This window comes from Acinonyx jubatus, chromosome C2 (assembly GCF_027475565.1).
Source record: "Acinonyx jubatus isolate Ajub_Pintada_27869175 chromosome C2, VMU_Ajub_asm_v1.0, whole genome shotgun sequence".
NCBI classification, from domain to species: Eukaryota; Metazoa; Chordata; class Mammalia; order Carnivora; family Felidae; genus Acinonyx; species Acinonyx jubatus.
Window position 1 is genome coordinate 64731398 of NC_069384.1, and position 25778 is coordinate 64757175.

The following is a 25778-nucleotide window of genomic DNA, read 5'->3' on the forward strand; positions in this document are numbered from 1 at the left end:
TTTTCTTATCTCAGGAGAGCTTGATTAAAACATCTAATTCAAGATAAAAATAATTTAAATCAGAAAGAAGTATAAAGAAGTCCAAATTACCCAGGAATTCTGTGATAATTGTTTGGACATCCCCAGTTCTTATCCCTACCCATATAATTGATCAGCTCCCCCTCCTTCCTCCTCTTTCTCCCCTTCTTCCTCCCCCAATGACCCAGCTTTACTGTTGTCAGAAGCACGTACCTGGTCTACTCTCCACATCAGTCATAAAACACCTTTTAAAACAAAGCAAGTAGAAGAAACATAGCTTGTGAAACTCACTGCTTTAGGCTTTTGTCTGCTCTTTTCCCTTGAGAGCTAGAATGCCATCAGGCTGCTGCCAGGGAACATGAAAGATCAGGTGGACTGGTGAGGAGCTGCTGGCTCTGGCCAAGCCCAGAGGAGGACAGAGCCTTGGACCCTTTCTCCGAGGCCGTTCTGTGGCTCCTGGTCGGCCATCAGTCCTGAGGTGGAGCTGCAGGTCACACACCCTGCTATGGGCTCAAACCCCTCATTCCTCCCTTTTCTTCTCTCCCTGTGTGTCCCTCTCTTACATAAACATTCTGGCCCTCACTCATCATCCAGTACTTGGTTCACTTTCGTGCCAAGTAACAATGTCCAGGAAGGTGGCTTACTTAGACAAAGGACAAAGCATTAGGAGATCTAATTGTGAATTAACTTTCCCCGAGAGGTACAGCACAGACACCCTCAGATGCATGAATTTCCTCAGAATCAGTTAGACAAAGCAGACACTAGCAACATTCCTCACCTTCTCCTGTGCTTTACAGTGAAGACATGAGAGAGAAAAAAGTAGGGGCACATAATGAGAGTAAATACGGTAGTAGGTTCATTTGCTAGTTGGAGCTCTGGACTTGGGACTTAGGAGTGCCAGATGGGGGCCATTCAGAGCCTACGTCTGACCTGGACTGAAATGTAGGTGAGAGACAAGATTGGCTCACATCCTAGGAAATAACCCATAACTAGGGAAGAGGAAGCACTGCCTTACCTTCAACAGGAGCCACAGCCTCTGCCCAGGCAAATTGTGCTCTACTGCGAAAAGCATAATTTTAAGGTAATGTTCCAGTCTTCACCAAGGCAGCGACTTCAGGGGTACAGAGGTTTTGATTGATCCTTTGTTCCTAGTTATTCAAAGTGGATCCCAAAGGAGAAGTCACAGCAAAGAAGTTGCCACCAAGCAGGTATGGATTTCTTTCTTTCTCTTTTGCTGGGGCCAGACTGCACACCCACCCCCCAGCTCTCTGCAAAAGAAGTGTGGGAGCACAACTGTATCTTAACATTTGAGAGCAGCATCAGAGAGGGTTGTATATCCCGTTGGCCTTGCTGCTGTTCACATTTCCAGGATGGAAAAAAACATGAAGGTAATCATTTAATACAGAGTTCCATCAACCATGCTCCCTGATCATGCAAGTATCTCCTAAAGAAATAATCACAGTGGAAACGTCAATCTTGTATCAGCCACGATGAGTCACACATACAATCAGCCCCCTCCCCGTTGCAGGGCTGGAGTCTCCAGATCCAGAAAATACCAAGGTGCGGGGACTGTGGGAGCTGGGAACGACTCAGCCCTGTTCCTGTAGGCCGCTGAGGGAACTGGCAGCCCTTGGGACCAGGCTGAGACTCGGCAGCAGGAGTCGTAGGGCCTCACCACCTCAGTGAGGGGTCCCTCAGGGGCTTTTCCAAACCCCTACCCAGTCCTAGGGCCTAGTTGGCTTTGGGCCAGTGAGGTTTCTACCTTTACTTGCCAGAGTACACACCTTGTCCCACAGGACAAAAACCTCTCCTACATGTGCTTGTAGAAGCCCTCCTTCTTCCCATATTACAGCCCATCCTGATTGAGGCTATAGTCAGAAGCTTTAAGACAATACCTTATCTGGGGATGGTCAGGAGTCACCTCTGAGGCCACTGAACCTTGATTCAGTGAGTCAGCTGTGACAGGCACTATACCACTCCTACATGGGGTGGTTGTGAGGCTCTGCTGCTGGGAAAGTCAACGGTCAGCACCAAGACAGCCGAGGTGACTGGGTTATTTCCACTGGGATGGGCCTTTGATCTCTAATGATATGACCAGAGTCCAAATATTCTAAGCAAGGCCCCAGAGGCTGCTACTTAATTAGTTATCTAATAGGAAAGATTAATTTTTCCATATACCGAAAATACTCATTTTTAAAATATACTTGAAAAATATGTGTTAGTTGTATAATGAACAGTCTAAACCAGGGATTGGCAAATTATGGCTTACAAGCCAAATCAGAACCACCAACTATTTTTGTAAATACAGTTTTATTAGAACACAGCCATGCTCGTTAATTACATATCACCTACAGCTGCTTTTGCCTTAGGACGGCAGAATTGAGTAGTTGCAAAAGAGACAGTATAGCCCCCAAAGCCTAAAATGTTAACTATCTGGCCCTTTACAGGAAAAGTTTGCCAACTCCTAGTCTCAAACTATCAACTTACTCTTCAATTATTATGGAACAAACATAATAAACAACCACAAAACTGATTAAACTATTGTTAGTAGGTAATAGCTTTTTAAATGGATGTAACACATGATTACTTACTCTTTGTAAAATGATGAATCATAAAGTTAAAAATAGGACTACCTTATGATCCAGCAATTGCACGACTAGGTATTTACCTAAAGGATACAAAAATACTGATTTGAAGGGACACATGCACCCTAATATTTATAGCAGCATTATGAACAATAGCCAAATTGTGGAAAGAGCCCAAATGTCCGTCAACTGATGAATGGATAAACAGGGTATGGTATACATACAATGGAACATTACTCAGCCATCAAAAAGAATGAAATCTTGCCATTTGCAATGACGTGGCTAGAGCTAGACAGTATTATGCTAAGCAAAAAGAAGTCAGAGAAAGAAATACCTTATGACTTCACTCATAGGTGGAATTTAAGAAACAAAACAGATGAACATAGAGGGAGAAAAAAAGAGAGGCAAACCGTAAAATAGACTCTTAACTATACAGAACACACTGAGGGTTGCTTTAGGGGAGGATGGGCTACATGGGTAATGGGCATTAAGGAGAGGCACTTGTGATGAGCACTGGGTGTTAAAATATAAGTGATGAATCACTAAATTCTACTCCTGAAACCAATATTGCACTATATGTTAACTAAAATTTAAGTAAAAACTTGAAACAATAAGTAAGTAAGTAAGTAAGTAAGTAAGTAGGTAAGAATCAGCATAGATAAAGCTAATCTCCTTAAGCCAAAAGTAACTGCTATAACTAGTTTGGGGTATTTGTTGCCAGTCTCCTCTGCATTCACATACACATATGTGTACTAATAAGCCATTTGTTGTCATATTATTCTCATTCTATTTTTCCATTCAACAAACTTTTCATATCTGTTTTCCATATGGAGACTTTCCACATCCGTATGTAGCTCTACCTCCTTAACTTTATATGTATTATACATAGATTATGTGCATTTTAATTTTTGTTACTGTGAAATCCCCTCCATAGTGCCTGCACCAATTTATACTCCCACCAGCAGGGAATGATAGATACTGTTCCTCCACACCCTGATGCTTGCTATTTATTAAGCATTTTCCTGCTTACTAATGTGTCAGTTTGCCAGGCCTAATTTTTTTTTTTTTTTTTTTTTTGTCGTATTGCCTTTTCTTGGCCTTCCAGAACAATGCAGAGGAATAGTTAAGACCAAGCATAGTCTTAGGGATGATGTATACAGTTATGTGAGTAGTACATTGCACAATTCTAAGGGTACCATTCATAAACCTTTAGAGGTCTTAGGTTTTTTGTCACGTTTCTGATTTTAATTCATTTTTATTTCATGTGTGGACTCATATTTCTTGGAGACTGCTCTGTCGGACTCTTTGACACAGGAGTGTGTGTGGTGCCTTCTAAGTGGTATGATTTGAAGGGGACTGGGAAGAGTTCCCTATCACCCAATACCTCCTCATCCACCTGCCATACCTTCTAAACTTCTGTGAAACACCAAAATAACAATACCCAACTGGAAATTAAGATAAAGAGATATATCCAAATTGTTCATGTAATGTATGAAACAATTCTCCTGGCTCTCTATGAATGCCAAACTATAAAACCCTAGGCGATAAGAACATTGCACGTGTATGTAAGAGACAGTTCAATCAGAGGTCATTGTGTCCTGTTAAATATTGGAAGATGGTGCAGGGTGTGCTTTTGACTTGGGCTGATACCAGCTCTTGACCCTGATCTGTATCTAGAAACAAATTTTCTGACAGCTTGAATCTGATGACTGTACCCCAGGAAGAACAAAAGCCATGTTTCATTTATGGCCACCTAAAGATAGCAGCTGACTTTTCATATTTGAATTCGTGTAATGTGATCTTTGCTAAGTTCCCTCTGGGTGCCTGTCCCATGTCAGGGCCAAGGAGGGAGTCCTGTGCAATATTTGATCCATTTTTAAAAAAACTTTATATGATCTCATTTTATCCCGGTGACTTTGTGACAAAAAGTGTAACTTACATAGTACATAGTGTATCCATTTGCACTATAGGAAGAATCAGAATAAAGGGAAAAGGAAGTTCAATCACTTGTTGCCTTTGTGCCCTTGGACATACAGCCCCAGTTTCCTCAGTTGTAGACAGTAAGACCTGTCTTGCCCTGCTCAACTGTGGAAAGACCTCACTCTGCTTACCTCACAGGCACCTCACTTTGTAACAACAAAACCTGTGTAATAGGAGTTAATAAAATTTCTACCTTTTCCCTTCACCGAATGAAGCCAAGAGTTTGTAAGCTTCACTGTCAATTTCTTAGAAACCCAATTATTGTGTAAGTTTCCCTTTACCTGCTTTTTCCCCTCTTTACCCTCTGGCCAGTTCTGATATATATACACACACACATACATACATTTCTGATTTTATACATTTATGTGTATAGATACATACATATATCTACACACATAAGATATATTATACATAAACATATGTGTATTATAATCCTGCTGCTTCCAATAGTTTCCATCCCTAAAATCATGAGTTCTGTATCATTTTCTCCTTCCACTTAGACTCCTTTTGGCTTCAAGTCCAAGTTGCCCACGCTTTCCTCCCCATAATCTTGGCGACCTAGTTCCAAAGCTTTTTGATTTGACTCATTTGAAGATTAAATGTATATTCATCTCCTCCCCACCCCCTTTTCCTTGGAAGGAGCTGTCTCACCCCCAAATGTATATTGACTTTAGACAACAATTTACAAGGCCGGTTATTTCATATGTGTGTTTGATTACTTCCCCCATTTTCTAGAACCCCCAAAATGTTTGAATTGCCATACCCTCTGCCTTCCGCTCAGTCATCTTCTCCATCGTGTCCTTTTTGTGTCCAGCTGATTTTCTGTCTGGGTTAGTTGGATTTCTTAGGTCCTTACCACTCCAAGTGTGGACATAGACCAGCAGCACCAGCAGCATCCAGGAGCCTGTGGGAAAGAAGGCGCGGGGCCCACCCAAGACCCAGGGACTAGAACGTGCATTTAACAAGCTCCCCAGGTGATCTGTATTCACTTTAATGCTGGAGAATCTGCTCTGAAATTATATGCACGTGCTCTGGGTTCCCTTAACGTGGAATCTGAAGCAGACGAACAAGACAAGGCAGGCAGAAATTTTATCTTAACTGTCGCCCATTTCCAATGTGGTTGGAAAGCCAGGGTCGTTCAAGCTCAAGCGCAGCTGGACTGTGACCTGGTTATCTTTTTATTTCTCACTGTAGTGCTTTTAACTACTGTTGCTTCTTCTTTCCTTTACTTCTTTAACTCCTTTCCTCCTGCTTCATCTCTGCCCCTGCCGTCTGCTTCCTCACAGCCCTGCCTGGCTCCACAGCTGCCTTCTCTGTGTCAGGGCTGCCTGTGCAAAGCAGGACTGAGATATGTGGCCACTCACATCAGTCTACTATTTGGCCTTCCCTTTTAATATTCGTTAAATATTTGATCAACATTTATTTAGTGACAAGTCATGTTATTTATTTAAAAAAATTTTTTTAATGTCTATTTTTCAGAGAGAGACAGACAGAGCGTGAGTGGGGGAGGGGCAGAGAGAGAGGGAGACACAGAATCGGAAGCAGGCTCTAGGCTCTGAGCTGTCAGCACAGAGCCCGATGCGGGGCTCAAACTCACAGACTATGAGATCATGACCTGAGCTGAAGTCGGACCCTTAACGGACTGGGGCACCCAGGTGCCCCACAAGTGATGCTGTTTTAAAAATTTATGGTTGGGGCGCCTGGGTGGCGCAGTCAGTTGAGCGTCCGACTTCAGCCAGGTCACGATCTCGCGGTCCGGGAGTTCGAGCCCCGCGTCAGGCTCTGGGCTGATGGCTCAGAGCCTGGAGCCTGTTTCCGATTCTATGTCTCCCTCTCTCTCTGCCCCTCCCCCATTCATGCTCTGTCTCTCTCTGTCCCAAAAATAAATAAACGTTGAAAAAAAAATTAAAAATTTATGGTAAAATACAGATAAAATGTACTGTCTTAGCCATTTTTAAGTGTACAGTAATGTTAAGTATATTTATATTGTTGTGCAACCGATCTTTTTTCATCTGATAAAACTAAAACTCTACCCTTTAAACAACTCCTTATTCCTCTCTTGCTCCAGCCCCTGGCAACCATTCTCCTACCTTTTTATACTTTATTGAGAAATAACTGCAAATAAATTTGTATATATTTAAAATGTACAACGTGATGATTTGCTATACATATACATTTTAGAATGATTACCAACATCGGAATAATTAACGCATCCATCGCCCCACACAGTAGACATAGTTAATTAACTGTGTGTGTGTGCGTGTGTGTGTGTGGTAAGAATGCTTAAGATCTACTCCCAGCAGCTTTCAAATAAATAATACTGTATTATTAGCCAACTGACTACATTAACAATGCTGTATTATTAACTATAATGCCTATACATTGCCGCCATTCTACTTTCCGTTTCTATGAGGTTAGCTTTTTATTAGTTTAAGTATCTCGTACAACTGGAACCATATAGTACTTGTCCTTTTGTGACTGGCTTATTTCATTAGCGTAATGTCCTCAAAGTTCGTCCATGTTGTAGCCTGTGTCAGAATTCCCTTCCTTTTCAAGGCTGAAAATATTGCATTATATGTATATATCACATTTTGTTTGTCCATTCATCTGTTGGTGGACACTTTGGTTGCCTCCACCTGTGTTGTGAATAATGCTGCTGTGAACGTGGGTGTGCAAATATCTCTTCAAGACTCGGCTTTCAATCCAGAAGTGGAATTGCTGGATCATATGGTTCTATTTTTAATTTTTGGGGGAACCACCATACTGTTTTCCACAGTGGCTGCACCATCTCCCATTCCCACTAGCAATGCACGAGGGTTCTAATTTCTCCACATCCTTGCCACACACTTGTTATTTTCTGGGTTTGTGACAGCAGCCATCCTAATGGGTGTAAAGTGAGGTCCCATTGCATATCCCTAACGATTGTTGCTGGGCATCTTTTCATATATTTGTTGGTGAGTGATTTTTTTTTTCTGATGCAGAAGGTGTATCACGTACTTCATGGTCAAAATAAGTAATTTATTCTGTGCCGTGTTCCAAACCAGACAACTTCTTAGAAGGCATGTTTAAGTGTTTCGATAATATTCTACTCATTCCATGAAAACAGCCCTACACCACACATGATTTTGCTTCTGACTCTGTCTGCCAATTTTAGCAGGTTATTCAGGGTTGTCCAGACGCTTCTCCTCAGGTGGTTGGCTGCAGTGGCCCAGCATGACAGGCATACGAGTGCCCCCCGATTACTCAACAGGGACTAGTTTGCACGGTCAAGGAGTGCTTAAATCTCTGCCTCAGGGTGATGATGACCTCAGTAGGAAAGGAAACAGCTTATGATTTACTTCATTTCTGATTTGTTCTAGCAACATTTTGATACCCTTTGAATATGGTGGCTCCCTTGTCAGCAGCCCAGTCAGTCAGCCCTTTAAGTTGCTATGTCTGTATATCTGCATTCAGTGTCACTAGGAGAGGATCTCAGTGGGTCACTGGATCACTTGTCCCTGAGAGAGAGCAGTAACCCCATCCTTCACAGGCACCCAGAAAGTCTATGGACCCTTTGTTCAGGTTCCTGGACCTGGTCCAACCCGGAGCCCCTCTGAGGGCGTTGTGAATGGGGTGGGCCTGCTTAGCATCCTCTTGCTGCGAGGTCAGGCTGGGTGAATTTAGGAGTCTCCTTTATGAGGACAGAGATGGGAGGCTGTGAATACTTGTCTGCAACATCATTTCTTCTCATGTAATTGTCTCACAAATGCTGGCATTTTATCTGACACATCTTATCTTCTGATGTGAGGGGACAGGGGAGGGGGTAATGCTTTTTTCTACCAAAAGCTTTCCTTGATCTCTGTGCTTAAAAAAAGTTATTTAGTGGGTGTCCTTTCAACACCCCAGATCTGACTTTAACTCCCACACTGCTGCCAATCCCTTCTCTTCGAGCCAGAGTCCACTCTTGCCCCTTCAGAGTTACCAGACAGAAACAGAAGCTTCAATCCTTGTCACTGAAGAAGATTAAAGAGTTAATGGTGCAGCAGGGAGGCAGGAGAGGGTCAACCACAGGCGAAGCAGTCCCACTGTGCCCGATCAATGGAAGGGGCCTCTCTAAAGACTTCCTGTTTTGCCATTTTTGTCAAGGCATTTGGGCCTGACCTCAGCATCACCCTGTAACACAGAGAAGACTGAGCAGCGAAGGCTCTGCTGGCCGGTCTGAGATGTGGTCCCTCCTGGAGACACCAGCAAGTTGTGTAGCTTAGTTTACAGGAGCAACAGAACCAGAGAAGAGATTGATTTTAGCTAATGAAGCTTAAACTTCTGGGCCCCTTACTTACATAGGCTCCTTCCCACAGTCATGTGTTTTTGTAACATTTTCAAAAGGAAGATATTTAAGCATGGTTGTTTTGAGACAATTTCTACTCCACTGTCCTATTTCCCCTGAAGTCAGGGGTTGATGGAAGTTGGCCATGGGCTCATTGGAGATTAGTTTAGGGGCAGCTGAGTTGGTGATACGTGTAGTTTGGGTGTATTCACATGGTGGTGGTTACTTGCGTGTGAAGTTGAGTTACTGCTACCCATCCAGTGTAGCAATGGGTCCCAGGAATGCCCCACTCTGCTGCTCGTCCACTATCACTGCAGGTGGCCAGCACAGGCTAAAGGAGGGGAATGAGGTTTGAAATGTGTGGAGCCAGAACCTAGACCGTGCAAAATTCTTCCCTATATGAACATTTATACGAAAGAATTTTGATAAAGGTCTTAAGTTTGACAACAATCCTCAGCTAGATGGGAAGATGAAAAATTTTCCCGTTATCATAATAAAAAGCAAATTTTGACCAGTGATGCTAGAGGAAAAACTTTATTATCTTTCTGTTCTTGGTATAAAAAATGACATTACAAAATCATTGTTATTTGAGGGGAATAATTTGCTTTCTATTGCTGCTGCAATATTACCACAAACTTGGTGGCCTGATATAAAATTTATTATCTTATAGTTCCAGAGGTCAGAAGTCCAAAGTCAGTATCACTGACTGAAAATCAAGGTGTTGTCAGGCTGGTGCCTTCTGGAAGGTCTAGGGGAGAATCTGTTTCCTTGCCTTTTCCAGTTTCTAGAGACTGCCCAGATTCCTTGGCTCATGGCCCCTTCCTCCATCTTCAAAGCCAGCAATGTAGCATCTGAGACCACATCTCAGGCCAGCCGGCAGAGACTTCGCTGCTCACTTTTCCACTGTCACATCTCTTCCTCTGACCAAACCCAGGAAAGTTTCTCTGATCTTCAGGATTCATGTGATTATATCAGGCCCACACGGTTACTTCTGGATAATCTCCCTATTTGAGGTCTGTACCCTCAATCACATCTGTAAAGACCCTTCTGCCATATAAGGAAGCACATTCACGTGTTCTAGGGATTAGGACCTGGATATCTTTGGGGGCCATTATTCTGTTTCCCACAAAGGACAATATTAATATTTGTAATTCATTGTGATTTCCTTTCTTAATCTTTCTCACAAATACATATTCTCTTTGGTACCTAATTATGTATTTGCAATGAGTATTCTTTTTCTTGAAGAAAACCCCCTCCAGTTGTAGAAGCCTCAGACCCCACATAATCTAACTACTGCCCACCTCTGCTTGCCCATTGACTAAGTTGAGAATTTGGTGAACGTTCCTCCACACCAGCTGGGCAGAGTCTGTCCTTGGCTGGGTGGTTCTGCTCATGGACCAGCAAGGGAGCCAGGGAAGAGCAAGAGAGGATAGTGCCCGTGTCTCACACGGTGACCCTGGAGAATCACTTACTGAGCAGAGTGCAGCGTGTGGAAGTGCAGGAAGGGACACCCTGGTGGAGGCGGAGCTCCAGGGGTGCATATGGAGGGCAGTGGAAGAGCCTCTGAACCGCTGGACTGGGAACTTAGTGAATGCCCTGCTTTGGCAACTGCCATGGTGCTCTTCTCAACAGAAGCAGGGCACCCAGTCCACTCTTTCCCTCCTGTTTGTGAATCCAAGACCATCATGTCCAGCTTTCTGTGGGATTCTTTTCTGGTCCCAGTATTAACCGAAGTCTCTCTTGCTCCTTCCATAGCAGATACTTAACTCACGTTTCCTTTAGAATTTCCCTCCACTGTCGCCTTGGGATGCATCACTCTCCTTCCTTTCTCTCTCCCCAAGTTCAGACTTGTCTTCCCTGTAGCACCATTTTCCAGCATGCTCAGATTACCAAGCCATGGAGGAACAGGTGCAACGCCCAGAACAAACACAACTGGACTCAATTGAAACTGCATATTTAATTAGTCTTATTAAATTCACATGAAAGAGAGATGTGGCTGACATACCAGTCACCAAGTTATTGTAATTTTCCTGTCTACAGGGCACCATGCTGTAAGCACTGATGTAAGGGGGGAGTAGGGACAGAATTGCAGGCATCAGCTGGCACACCCATCCACCCCAGGTCAGATCTATTTCTAACAAAACTCTAGGGGTTCTGTTTCCATTATTTCTTGCCATGTAACAACCTCCCCAAAACTTACTCCCCCAAACCAGCCACCATTTTATTTTCTGTCATGATTCTGTGTTGGCAGAGCTCAGTCAGGAGTTCTGCTCCACATGACATCATTAGGACACTTAACTAGGCTGGGACGTCCACAAGCGCTTGTTCAAATGTCTGGGGCTTGATGGGGATGGCTGGAAGGCTGGGGCAGCTGGGTCTTTGTCATCTGGCCGTGTCAAAGTTTTCCCTCTTCACATGGCCTCTCCGCATGGTCCCTTCAGGGGGTGATCACCCCAGCGGCATAGCTAAACTTTCTCACATGGTGGGTTAGGACTCCCCAAAGGGCAGAAGCAGAGGCTACCAGGCCTTGTGGCTTTGGCCCAGGACTGGCACAGTGTCACTTCTGACGACTCACTGGTTAAAGCAAGTCACAGACCCTCCCGGATTCCTCACAGGAAAGGATGGCACTAAGGTGTGGCCCGCAGGAGGGGTGGTTTTGGCGAGCATAGGTTTTTGGGAGCATAGCTGTCAGAGGGTCTCTGGGGCTTCCTGACCACATGAGAGACTGAACTGCAGAATGTACAAGATCTGTCTAGTTAACAGTAAGCTTAGGCCAAAGTAAAAGTTACACAAATGCTCTGAAATGAGTCTCTGGCATTAATCCTAATACCCCCTCATTACGGAACTGGAGAATGTATCAGTCAGACACAGCATAAGTAAAAGTCTCCTCCCCTTTGTCCCTTTGCGAACAATTCTTTGTACGTGTAATTCTGCTGTAAGTTGTTTTTGCTGGCTCTTGTTCAGGCTGCTGTGTTCGTCTCTGGTTCATGATTTGTGAGTTTTTGCTCGTATTTCTTGAAAACTACTTGTATGATTCTTTGTGCCTAGGTGGAAAGTGGTTCCTCTAGAGAGGAGGAGTGTGTCTGCCTCTGAGGGTGTCTGGGAACACTGCCCACCCAAAAGCTCTTTAAATCGAATCCTTGGCTTCAGGTTTTTGGGAACACTCTGCATACACATTTTGTCAGCAAGCCCATTTGAGGTCAGGGTTATGATTTGAAAAATCAGGGCAGATTCTGTGCACACCGGTTCAGTTCAAGTTTCTGTCAGCCTATTTTATTTGCAGTTTTCTGGAGGGTCGGGGCTGCAGGACAGATTAATTTCTAATTCGTCTTTACAGGTGAAACTGCTTGCTGTCATCTGTCATGCTGTTGGAAACAGAAACTCGAGTGTTGAAATTTTTTTTTTAATGTTTATTTATTTTTGAGACAGAGAGAGACAGAGCATGAACGGGGGTGGGTCAGAGAGAGGGAGACACAGAATCCGAAACAGGCTCCAGGCCCCGAGCTGTCAGCACAGAGCCCGATGCGGGGCCCGAACTCACGGACCGCGAGATCATGACCTGAGCTGAAATCGGACGCCTAACCGACTGAGCCACCCAGGTGCCCCTCGAGTGTTAAAATTTTACTAAGGTTTTATTTGAGGTTTAGAAAAGGCAGCGTCATCTGTGGTGTGGCAGCCCTTCAGAATCAGTGCGCAGAGAAGCTTTTGAGAAGAGTCATGAACGGGACAGCTCCCTATTTCTGCTCACCGTCCTCTGTGCTCGTTCTAAGTACAGAATCCAAGTCACGCTGTCCGGGTGCAAGCTGCCTGGGGCGAGCCTCTTGAACACAGCTCTATTAATGGGTACAAGTTCTTTGATTATTCACTCATGTCCCAGCTAGACTGGGACCTGGGCCATTTTCTTCCTGCTTCCTGAGCCTGGCTCCTCTCTGTCTTTCTCCCCATTTGCTTGGTTACTCAGTTGAAATCCCTCTTTCTGCACAGCTTTTAAGCTTTCTCTGGGAGCTTGGGCCACAACATGCCTGAGAGACTGTCTCCCTCGGGTCTCCCTAGTCCCAGACCATCTCCAGAAAGTGGGCTGTTCTATGGGCCTTTGACCAGATCATGGGCTCCTAATCTTAAGTATATTCTGTAACTCAACCCAGATAGCCTTTTCTTTTTCCTTCTCATCTGTTCTCCTTCCCCTTCTCTCTCCATTGTGCTTGCTCAACGTGCCAGGGCCCTATTATTGTATACACAATGCCATGGTTACATCTCTCTTGATAACAAGTCTAACCCACCCCCAAATCTTCCACCTGGGGTCAGCTCTTGGGTCCACAGAACCACATGTGAGCGACCACAGTGAGGACTGCCTCAGCATGTCTCTGTCCAGCCCTTTCGTTCCCTGTGGTTTTTTCACTTGTAGCCCAAGAGGCCCGGCAGTCAACCTGGAGGAGAGACCTGGAGAAAGCTGGAAACATGCTGCCCTTATGCACTGCGAAGCCGCAGACTCAGCTCCTGGGAAGCCTGCCGTCAGCACACTTGAGGGAGATGGGGGTCCCCAAATCTGCCGTGTATGCGGGGACAAGGCTACTGGCTACCACTTCAATGTCATGACATGTGAAGGATGCAAGGGCTTTTTCAGGTAGTTACCTGCCAACATTTGCCCACCTGCCACCTCCGACACTGGGTCATGTCTGATGGGGTTCTGCGTTACCCGCTGGGCACTGCTTCAGGGCCTCAGCTTGACCTATCTCCCGGGAGTGTGGGGCAGTGGCCCATTCAAAAGCCTCCTAATGTTTCAAGAGAGCCATGACTATGTCAGGGGAATTCATCTTCCATCTTCCTACCCTACGTGGGAAAGGGCCCCTCTCATTAAGATATGCCTTTGTTTCTCCATGTGTTCTTGAATAAAATGGAGAATCAGTTCATAAAAGAGGAAAGCCAAACTGCAAGTACTCAAACCAGCTTTAGGGAGTGACTGTTAAGTAAAGAAAGGCATAAAAGAAAAGAAGAGTAGGACAAAGCAATCTCATCTAGAAGCAGGGAAATGGGGAGGTCCAAAAAAATTAAGGATTAAGAAGCTCCAGGCCAGAGCAAGACAGGCCTGGACAGAAGGGCTCACATTGTTCCAAGTGAAGAAAGATTGAGGCCGAAGCTCCATGCAGGGCTCGGATGGGAGGAAGAGCAGCTGACCAGGAAAGCAGAGCCAGAGAGAGAATGTGTGAGGAGGGATTCCCAGTCTGCCGTCAGGGCCAGGTATGTACACAGCAGCTCCCACCTAGGGGCCCGCTCAGGACCCTCCTGAATTCCCAGGACAGCCAGCCTGACTTGGTCCTCTGCAGAGTTCTTCCTGGTGGCCGGACATGTGAATGGACATGGACCCCAGAGCCAGGACCCACCTTAGGATCCCTAAGATGGGCCGCCAGTCAGCATGTCGTGGGTGGGGGGGCCAGAACGCACGGGGGGTTGCGGGGGACTTCCAGGGAGGCCCTGAGGCAGCTTCCGCATCTCCCAAGTGAAGAAGCACGGGCTTTGGGGCTGACGTGGTGAAGCCTCAGCTGCTCTCAGGTCCCACGGGGTGAGGCGTGGCCAATGCCTGTCAAGGGCACCCGTGTTCCAGCGAGAAATGAACGTGGCGTTGTACGGATTGTAGCAGAGTCCAGAGTGAAATGTAGCTTGGAGCCCCCCAGCCTGGGAAGCTTGGGTATTCCCCGAACCTACCTTTTGCTCTTTGTTCTCTCACAGGAGAGCCATGAAACGCAACACCCGGCTGAGGTGCCCCTTTCGGAAGGGCGCCTGCGAGATCACCCAGAAGACCCGGAGACAATGCCAGGCCTGCCGCCTCCGCAAGTGCTTGGAGAGCGGCATGAAGAAGGAGAGTGAGCGGCGGGAAGTGCCTTGGACGGGTGTGGGCTGGGGTGCACGGGCACTGAGTCCAGGGTCGGGGGGGCAAGTAGGAAGGGAGCGTGGGGACGTGTATGAGCACGTGTACAGACATGCGCCGTGAGCGTGCACGTGTCAGCCTGTGGCCTGGGTGCCTCATGCGAAGTCGGGCAGAGCTTGTGGGCCATCTGCCCGCACCACCACGGGCCCTTGCCGGAGGGACTTGACGGGTGCAGGGCATCTTTATTCTCTGCTCCGGCAGGTGTGGTGGGCATCTCATGCCCCTCGCTCCCCTCAGGTGCCCTTGCATGATTCTTTTTGTCCCCTTCATAAGTGTCCTAATGGTGTTTTAGCAAAATTGGGCAAGGTGATTTTGGGAGAAGGAAGTCAGAGACCCATGGTGTGATATGACCTCCAACCTTCCAGCAGCGGGTGCCCATCAGCCTCCCAAACCTGGTGTCCTACAGAGGAACTGTTTGCAGACAGGTGCCAGAGGATGCTCTCATTCTACCTGCCAAGCTTTGGTGTTATAATTGTGTTCCCAGGTCACTGAGTTCAAAGCTAATTGGGAAAAGGCTGGAAGCTTCTAGTGTATATTTTTCTCCACTCGTCACAGAGTAGGCAGCCTCTTTCAGGGGACAAGTTCCCTGGGCATGTGGACAGAAAGCAAGTCTCTCCCCTGGCTGTCCCTGCTGTTCCTCACACCAACCCCACATCTTTGCTCTGCACACATAAGTGGGCTCCAGAAATCCACAGAAGGCCCTAAGGCTCCAGGCTACATAGGAAGTGGCTGGAGTTGATATTTCTTGCTAAGCAGTGGCCCCAGCTCACTAGGGTCTTGGAGACCCAGATACCTTGGGGGACTCTGAGGAGTCTTATTGGTATCTAATCCACCAAGAAAAAAAATACTATCAGGTGCCACTGACCACTTATTACGTGCCAGGAGCTCTCTTAGGCATTTTCCACCCAATGCCTCATCGTAGCAATGGTGTGAGGTGAGCATTGCCACTCCATATTATGAAGAAGGAAACTGAAGCCAAGAGCCGGTAAGGAGCTTGCTCAAGGTCACGGCTAGTAAATGGCAAAGCTGTCGTGCAAACCCAGCACCTTCTGATTCTGCGGCCCGAGTTCTTCCCACCGTTCTACAACGTTGTCCCAAAACCCACTGCCGTGCACAGCACACCAGCTACACCTCATTCTCTCCCCTTAAGCAGGGGAGCCTGGGAAAGGCGGGGGTTTTGTCACCAGCACGTCCCCTCCTGCTGTCACAAAGTGCAGCCAAGCTCTAGCAGGTGCTTGCGCTTGCTTCTGGTTATCCCCGCAGTGATCATGTCGGACGCGGCTGTGGAGCAGAGGCGGGCCTTGATCAGGAGGAAGAAGAGAGAACGGATGGGCACTCAGCCCCTGGAAGCCAAGAGTCTGACTGAGGAACAGCAGACAATGATCAGAGAGCTGATGGATGCTCAGACGAAAACCTTTGACACCACCTTCTCCCACTTCAAGGATTTCCGGGTATGAGGATTTCCAGTTGGCTCAGCCATTATGCTAGCTCTTCAAAACCCCAGTCTTGTGCCCAGGGGTTCTCAAAGAGTGGCTCCTGCCCCAACAGCAGCAGTGTCCCTCGGAAATTGTTAGAAGTGCCAGTTCTCAGATCCTCCCAGACCTGCTGAGTCAGAAACTCTGAGGGAGGGCCCAGCAGTCAGTGTTTTGACAGGAACCCCTAGGTGATTCTGACACAAGTTCAGGTTTGAGAATTTCTTTTCTCTCCCTCCACAGCAGGTAGCAATTGGGTCTGAGCCATAAATAGAGTTTTGGAAAGCTGAGTAGCCCCAGGGCTGTTGGCATTCAGGGCTCTATGAGGACAGGGTCAGGACCATGGGGGTGGCATTTGTGAACGGGTTTTACAGATTTAAGAAACATTTGTGACCCCAGCAACGTTAGCCATGTTTGATCCCAGTGCCCCCCTCCTCCTCTGTGCTCACAAGTATTTTGGGTGGCCTGCTCCATTCAGAGAGCTGGAAGTCAGTGGCCCCAGAAGTCTGTTATTTCTTTCTTTCTGTTTTTTTAATGTTTTTATTTATTTTTGAGAGAGAGAGAGACAGAGAGTGGACAAGGCAGGAGCAGAGAGAGAGGGAGACACAGAATCCAAAGTAGGCTCCAGGCTGTCAGCACAGTGCCCAACACGGGGCTTGAACTCACAAACCACGAGATCATGACCTGAGCCAAAGTCAGACGCTCAACCTACTGAGCCACCCAGGCGCCCCAGAAATCTGTTCTTTCTATCTGTAGCTCCCAGAACTTTCTTCCTAAGTCAGGCATGCTTGGAACACACCCATAGGTGGAGACCCCTTACCTCCTACTGGGAAGAGAGCAAACTCATTTCAGACCAGAAAGGATGTGAGGGAACATGGACAGGCAGATCGAGAAAGTGCACCACCCGACAGCGGAAGCCCAGAGAGAAGAAACAAGTGCTCTGTGTGTGTGTGTGTGTGTGTGTGTATGTACCTGCTGTTGTGCGTCCTCTCAGGCTGCAGCTGTGGCTGTGCACACCCTCTGGGCCTGTGTGGAAACCTGTTTGGGAGAACACATGCCATCTCTCCTGTCCTCTCTTCACCTCCTGGCTCCTGTCCCAGCTGCCAGAAGTGCTCAGCAGTGGTCCTGGGATTCCGGAATCTCTGCAGACTTCATCGGGGGAAGACGCTGCCAAGTGGAGCCAGATCAGGGAGGATCTGTGCTCACTGAAGGTCTCTCTGCGGCTGCGGGGGAAAGATGGCAGCGTCTGGAACTACAGACCCCAAGCTGACAGCAGTGGGAAAGAGATCTTTTCCCTGCTGCCCCACATGGCTGACATGTCAACCTACATGTTCAAGGGCATCATTAACTTTGCCAAAGTCATCTCCCACTTCAGGTAGGACACAGGAGCTGGGTGAATGGTGTGGAAAGGAGCAGGCAGTGGCTAGCAGGTTCAAAGGGTGAAGGGTAGATCCCTCTGCATTTGGGAGCCCACGGACCCTCCTTTATCTCTACCAGCCCTGCCCCCCCCCCCCCCCCCCCCCCCGGCCTGAAGCACCTGGCTGGGAAGGTGCTGGGAAGTGGAGGCCTCACCCTCTGGCTCATTAGCTTTAGACTGCAGGCCTGCCATGTAACCCAACTGTGCCTCAGTGTTCTTGTCTGCTAATAACGCCCACTGCAAGGCTGTTGTGTGAAATAAGAAAACATCTTAAGAGCAGCCAGCACATACATGGTAGGCATTCAGATAGTAAATCTCTTCCCTATTGCCCCGCAAAAGGGCAGGAGTTGGCCATCTCAAGTTGATGGTTCAAGAACAAAGAAGGAGTAGGAAGGAAAGGGAAGGAAGTCCAGAGGGAGAAAGGGAGAGACAGGAACAGACACCAAGAGAAGGTTGTGAAGGTCATGAGGAAGAGGGGTGGTCCTGAGAACCAAAGGCTTGGGCTCCCCACAGCTAGGTATGGGGACAATGATGGGCAACTGAGGTTGGCAAGAACCCCTGGGACCTTCTGGTGTGGTGGCAACCATGGCCCCGTGATATGTAGTCTGTCAGGTCTGGACAGGCATATTCTTCAGTCCGAGCACTGGTCTTGCCAGGCCTGGTGAGCTACAGCTGAGTCACACATACAAGAAGCCCCTGATTCCATCAGTAGGCAGAGGGCAGGTCATATTCCAGGACCCCACCAGTTCCCCTTGTGGCCCTGTGGGTGACACGCAGGCCTTATTTAATGGGGTGGCCACCGGTCAGATTGTAGCAAATTAGGTCGAGTAGGGAGAAAGGCCTACTTCCACGTGTGGATCTCGCAGATCCCCACTGACATCTGATGACCCACAATGTAACATCGAGGTGTGAGGTTACTTGCCATTTCTTGTGACCACAGTTGTGAGCACAGTCACCCTTAGAGGTACACATTAGTATCACCTTCTTTCTATTCTACAAATAGAAAACTGAGGTTTACCCCGGTCACGGAACTTGCACAGGGTCACAGTTAATCAGAGAGGCCAGATTTGGAAGCAAAGAGTATAGAGTTCAAAGCCAGCTGCTTGCCAGGTCGTGAGCCAGGCACTACTCGAGAGAATAGGATCAACTTCCTGAAATTATGGATCTAAAAGAAGGGAGGTGGTGCAAAAAACAAGGGACTGGATTTCCTATGAGACCAAAGCCAGGCCGAGGGCCCCCTCAAGAGCCAGCCTGACTGTCCTCCCTCTTGGGGTCCTACTGGGAACAGCCCTCAATGGGGAGCTGGGGGGTGGGCCTCTCAGATTGGGAGGTGTGGCAGTCTATCCAGGAATGTCAGACGTGTCCACTGTGGCTAGGCCCGTATCAGTGTTGGGAGCAGGGCTTGTGGCATCCAGGCTGCCTGGAGAGAAGTGGCAGAAATTAAATCTAAAACAGACAGCAAGAAGCAAATATTCCTGCTGCATGGGACTCATGCACTGGAGGGGGTGGCAGAGAGGAGCGATCTGCTCAGCTGCCATGAGGGGAGAGAGTGGAGGCAATCCAAAAGCCAGGACTCCTCATGGGGCCAGGGCCACTGCTACCTGCCCCTACCGGATTTCTGCATGATGGGAGGGGGCTGGCCCATAGACCCCGTGTGGAAGCTGGCACCCCCCCATCCTTGCTGCCAGGGACCTGCCCATCGAAGACCAGATCTCCCTGCTGAAGGGGGCCACCTTTGAGCTGTGCCAACTGAGATTCAACACAGTGTTCAACGCAGAGACTGGAACCTGGGAGTGTGGCCGGCTGTCCTACTGTTTGGAGGACACTGCAGGTGCCAGACAGATGCCTGCCCCCAGGGCAGAGGGAGGGAAGGACAGCCCAGGGGGAGGGGAGGAGCCACACCAGGATCTGGGTGTTTGGAACCAAGACCTTGGTGAGGGGAAGTCTGGGTCAGCTTCCTGAGGAGTTTGCTTGCCCTTCATGCCACACTCACCCACAGATGGCTTCCAGCAGCTTCTCCTGGAGCCCGTGCTGAAATTCCACTACATGCTGAAGAAGCTGCAACTGCATAAGGAGGAGTATGTGCTGATGCAGGCCATCTCTCTTTTCTCCCCAGGTGATGACCCCACCTGGCCTATGCGGCCACTTCTGCACCGCCCCCCCCCCCCCCCGCTTGCTCACACCCCCCCTGGCTTAGCTATAGGAGGCAGCAACACCCCCAACCCCCACATCCCCCACCCTCCCCAGGGTGGGTCCCAACCAATGAATGGCCTTGCCCCCCAATTGCTGCTTGGCCAGGACCGGGACCCTGGCTGGTTTTTCCATGGGTCGGTGGGGTGATAAATAGCCCTCCCAGTGCTACCCTTACTTCCTGGCCTGGGTGCCTCTGACTCTGGAAGGTGGTTGGCTGGCACTTTGACCTCTCTGGGTGGAACTGAGCTTGTGTTCACCCCCACTGTCTTACTGGCACCACACGGCCTTCCCCTCCCCACCAGACCGCCCTGGTGTGGTACAACGCAGCGTGGTGGACCAGCTGCAGGAGAGATTCGCCATCGCCCTGAAGGCCTACATCGAGTGCAATCGGCCCCAGCCTGCCCACCGGTGAGCAGCAAGCAGGGAGGGTATGAGGAGGTCCCTTCAGCAGCCCCATCCTCCAGCGCCCCGCCCCCTCCCCAGGCCTCTCTGGGAGGGCAGACTGGAGCCACTCCTGGGGCAGCCTCTGATTGCTGGGGCTTTGGGGCCCTGCTCCGTGACCTCCAGTGAGGCTTCCTGCCCAGTCAGCCTGAGCTTCAGCCCAACTAGAGAAACCTGAGGAGGGCCAGAGGCCATGCCCAGCCATGGACATTGCTCCCTGGCTCACATCTGCCCTTTTACGCTCCTGTCAGCCAGGGACGGGAACAGCCAGGAATCCTCCTGAGGCTCCTACGGGGTCTTTTAGCAAGAGCCAGCAAGAACTGCAATGATAATAAAGATAACCAGGATAACAATAATGATGATAATAAGAAATACATTTGTATTGAGAAGTGTCAGCCCTGGTACCAAGCAGTTTACATGTATTGTCACCTTTAATCTTGAGAATAGCCCCATGGAGTGGGTGCCACCACTGTCCTGCGAGGGACTGGAGCCTCAGGGTTGGATCTGGAGCTAGCCCCGGGTGGATAAGTCCATGGCCCACACCTCTAGGAACAAACCCAAGCAAACAGGGTAGGAAACTTCTTGGTTTGTTCTGGTCACAAGCAAAGGAGGAAGCAAAGCTCAGGGCTTCACCAGATGGGGTTTCCATCCCCTCAGCAGTCTCCATGACCTGGTGCCCGAAGGCCTCGGCCTTGAGGGGTGAAGGCCTGTACTGGGGATGCTGGCTGAGCCTAAAACCTCAAGTCCTTACTTGGCCTGCTTCAACTTTATTTTGAGCTCAGCATCTGGGATGCTGGGGGTGACCAGGTCTAGATTTGCTTGGTCCTCCCCTGTATGGAGCCAGGAGGCATCATGTGGAAACTAAGGCATAAGGTTTGTCTGAGACACTAGATACCAGGCTAGATGCAGGAAGGATCTTCAGGGCAGCCTGTAGTCCCTGCCTCCACAACTACTCCATTTGGTCCTGACCCACAGCCATTAGCCAAGGCAGTGATTTCTCCCCAAGATTGCCTTATGTACTTGGCCCCTGCAATGCCCGGATTTTCCCATGGAAATGTCTGTCTACAAGGACTCAAGCCCCATGCATTAAGGGCAAGTGGAGAGTGCAAATCCACACCTCAATCCCCCCAAGGCTTTTCTGCCCTTTTCTTCCACAGACTAAGGGAAGCTTCAGGAATTCAACTGAACCTTATCGCTTGGCTTGCCTGAGATGTTCTGAGATTAACAGAACATCCAAGCTCCAAACTTGTGCAACTTCAAAGCAGTCCCAGGGTTGGCGGATGGGGACAAGGGTGGGCTGCACCCCCAACTTTTCCTCTGGCTGGTCTGCAGGTTCCTGTTCCTGAAGATCATGGCCATGCTCACCGAGCTCCGCAGCATCAACGCCCAGCACACCCAGCGTCTGCTTCGCATCCAGGACATACACCCCTTTGCTACCCCTCTCATGCGGGAGTTGTTCAGCATCACGGATGGCTGAGCAGCTGCCCCTTGGACGAGCCTTCATGGGGCAGCCAGAGCCCTCGGAGCTGCCATTCCTGGGGCTAGATAGATGGATACGGCTGAGAGCTGACAATGCCTTACAGGTCCTGCCTCCCCGGGGAATGCACAACCACCCCTCCGACAATGCTACCTGGCATTCTTCAGGAAGGGGATAAGGGTCTCCCCAGCATGGAGAGTGAAGCCACATAGACACTTTGATGAAGAGTGCACTGGCCTATAGGTTGGGCCTGTCCAGAGGCAATATCACCCTCCCCTTAGAAATGGCCCTGTGGTCTGGGGATTTAGTGTCATGGTGGGAGAGGGGAAGAGGTGACTGGGGCTGGACCATCTGAGAGTCTATGCTCGCACCCAAGTTCATTAGCTTCTTGGATGTTTCCACTGCTATCTCTAAGTATCCCTGTCTTTCCCACCCCACTCATTCCCAACCTGCAGCCTCTTGTCCTGAGCTGTTCAGTGAGTCCCAGGCCTGTGTTCATCAGCAGGTGCATTTGTGTCTGTGAGAGAAGCCTGAAGGCCTGTAGCAAACGGCAGAAGCTTGTCATGACTTCTGTGTCTATTCTTCCTTCTTTCTGGGCACCTCATTCTGTGTCTCTGCATCCATTCAAACACATTAGTAAGCACCAACAGTTTGCAGCTCGCTGTGGGGTATACAATGCTGACTCAGACATGGTTCCCGACCTTCAATACTTTCAAGTTCAATCTAACAAAGCAGAAACACAAATAGCTTTGACCAAAAGCAGTGATAATTGACGTAAGAAACACAAGGAATTTCTGTGAATGCCATGTGGGGTTCTGCATGCACTTGAGGACCCAAGTGAGGGATCTCTGGAATGTGTGTTCATGGGACCGAACTGGCTGTGTGCATGTGTGTGTGCCTTGGTGTAGGTCTGCTCCGCATATGGACTGGGGCTTGGCTTTTCTCCTGAGGCTGGAACACAGGGGTGCTTTGTGTGACAAGGCTACACTGGCAGGCAGTTAATAAACCGTCTAGATACACATGCACCGTATGTTCCTGTTTACATGTCTATTTTGAAAGCTACAGAGTATGAAAGTGTTTGCATTGTTTACAGCCATTTTCACTAAAAATGTTTTTGCCCTTTGTGCAAATTATATTTTGACTAATTTCACAAAAGGCATTCTATACCCAAGGACAGGCTTAGCAAATAGGTTCCTGAGTTTAGTGTCAAATAAAGGCAAGAGGACTTAAATAACTTTTGGCTAGAGATGTAAACCTTTTTTTGCCTTCTTTTCTGGGGGAGAAAGAAATGTGGGGGTGGGAAAATAGAAGTATTATTATATATTTCTTTACTACTTATTTTACTATTGCCCTTTACACATCTAAAGGCTATTGGTGTAAAAACATAAAAATGATTTCACCTGGTTTGCTCACGATTATTCCATGTAAAAACCATATAAAAATGCTACATCTCCCCAATTGTGTATGTGTTTGTGTACATATATATAAAAAATTTAAATGTAGTAATTGAATTAATTTTAAATGTCTAATGTTTTGATGCAAATGAAGCTATAAGTGTTATAACTGAATTTTGAGGAACAGATACTTGTTTATCATTTTACAAGAAGGTGGCCAAACTTTGAGAACATAAGAAATCACTGATACTATAAATCAAGCAAGCATATTTCTTTCCACCCCTCCAGACTTATCAGCCTCTTCTGCATCAAGGATATAGAACACACTCATTTTTAGAAAAGAAACTGAGGAAAAAAGAGCTCCTCTCTCCAGATACAATGAATACAGATTTTGTTCCCGGGAATTTTGTCTAATTATACTCTTTTGGAAATATAAATTTCATTCAACTGTATTCATAAATCACATGCATCTCCTCTTCCCCCATTGAAATAATTTTGAGTGTGTTATGAATTCAAGAGCCCAGAACAGTTGTTAAATGTAGGCTGCAGTAAGATGGAATTAAGATGAGATGTAAACTCCCATGTGCTCATATTGATTTTAAAAATATGTGGGCAGCTGAACGGATATGAACATAGGAGCTATGTATATTATAAAAACTATCGTAGTCCAAGTGTAGTTTAGATTCGAGGTGAGAAACACCAAACAGCTCACATAGAATACTTTGTGGATTTTGAGTTTATAGGGCTAGGAGCCAGGTTCAACTTGCCTACTCTCTAACATTTGGATTACTCTATTACTCCCTTTCCTGAGCCTTTGAACACCTAGAACTGTCCGTTTCTAGGCATCCCAATGGCTGCTATTCATTTACTAGGTTTTGCCTTAGGTGAGGATGGAGTCCATCCCTATAATTAGGCAGAAAAGCCCTTCTAAGTAAGTACTGCTTGCCTTCTGGTTCCCCCATTTATCAGAGGCACTCCGCGGCCAGTCTCTACCTGCCCCAGACTTTATGGGCCCAACTAAAGCCTTGATAACGTTTTCTTGTGGGAAGGCCCGGGGTGGCCTCTCTTTTCTGGAGAAAAGAGGATGTAAAGAGAAACATACATTTGATTGATCATCCCTTCCCAGCTGCTGACTTGTGGGCCTCATCATGTCATGTTACACACCAGCTTCCGTTTTGCCTTGGACACGTTCCCTTAACATGCCCACGGTGCTTCTAAATCTGTAGGTGCTAGGGGGTGGATGAATACCTCACACCTGAGAAATGGGTGGCCACATCATCACTTTTGGTCACTTCCTTTCACAAACTTCTCCCTGAACTCTGCCATCTGATCCCTCCCTTTCCCAACTACTCTTCTAGTGCACCTGTAAAATGGCATTTGCTATCATTGCTCTCTTGAAACACGATCCAAAGGACAGGTTACTCAGTACTTTTTGGAAGACCTTACATATTAAAAAAAAAATGCACTTTCCGGGATTTTAAGTTAAAAGGGTATCCTGCTCAATTCCAACTCCAAATAAGGCAGGAAATAAAACAGTGGTGAATCCCAAACAAATGCATTTCAATGCCATCAGGAGGCCCATCCCACAAGTGTGATCTTTAGGTCTGCATGGATTCCTTTCCTTCCCCCCAAACCCCTGGCAACTGGTGAACATATTTAACTATTTTACAGATATCAGCCAATCCCATACCACCACCATAAACAAAATAGAGAGCAGACGACTTTATCCAATATAAATTTGTTTTTATTGAAGCAGCAGTCACATGACTTTATATCTAGCCTTTAGATTAGGCCTGACAGAGTGAGCCAGCCCTAAAAAAATGATGTTTCTTTTTGCACTAAGAGACATAACATGTTTACATACATCATCCAGTATTGGAAATGAGCAGATTCAAACACAACATGTGTTGGTAACCTGGGAGGTACAGCCCCACTGTTTGTGGTGTTCATATTTTACAGATACTCCCAAAGACCATTACTAATGGGATGAAAGTTAAAAGAAAATACAGCTACACCAAACCATGAACACAGTAATCAAAGACAGCAGCTTATACACATTTTAAAAATTTGTCCCTTTCAGGGACATTTCGTTCTTTTCAAAGCAGTGTCTGCAAAGCTTCCTCTACATCAAATCCAAAGGTTTCCAAGATGGAAGCTGCACCTCTTGGGGCCATACGATATAATAAGATCATTTAAAGAAGGATAACTAGTGTTTGCATCTTGATTTTTATAACAAAGATCCATGTTTCTCTAATTGGAGGAACGGAGATGGTGATGTGACTATATACCGCAGTAGCAGAATAGGTAGGGTGAAGAAAAGAGGGTTGGGTACTGAAATAAAGACCACACACTTGTGAATTTTAATTTCATTTCCAGGCTAACCTACTTTTTATTTAATGCAAATTACAGTACCAGTTAACTATTTCCAAACCAAGTCACATAGAACGAAATGTATTTACAAGGGAATGGGGAAAGGGAAAAAAAACATTGAGCATACTTTTCACAAAAAAGTTTATATTTAAAATGAAAAAAATATCAGTCACAGAGGCATTCAAGTAGTAATAATGTT

General features: G+C 47.3%; 1 protein-coding gene across 5 annotated transcripts; it reads left to right on the top strand.

Moving 5' to 3' along the window:
• The first annotated feature begins 944 nt into the window (after positions 1 to 944).
• Positions 945 to 23049, top strand: NR1I2 (nuclear receptor subfamily 1 group I member 2). 5 transcript variants are annotated; one of them, XM_053220915.1, is made up of 11 exons: positions 948 to 1099; positions 1171 to 1226; positions 9671 to 9902; positions 13295 to 13513; positions 14617 to 14750; positions 16079 to 16266; positions 17388 to 17662; positions 19393 to 19535; positions 19704 to 19820; positions 20200 to 20305; positions 21671 to 23049. In XM_053220915.1, exons 4-11 carry the CDS (start codon positions 13359 to 13361, stop codon positions 21813 to 21815), a joined length of 1263 nt encoding a protein of 420 aa, XP_053076890.1. In that variant the 5' UTR covers positions 948 to 1099; positions 1171 to 1226; positions 9671 to 9902; positions 13295 to 13358; the 3' UTR covers positions 21816 to 23049. The 5 variants fall into 5 exon arrangements, with proteins under 5 accessions (XP_053076892.1, XP_053076889.1, XP_053076890.1 ...); XM_053220914.1 differs by having other exon boundaries at positions 947 to 1226; XM_053220913.1 differs by lacking the exon at positions 9671 to 9902.
• The last annotated feature ends 2729 nt before the right edge of the window (positions 23050 to 25778 follow it).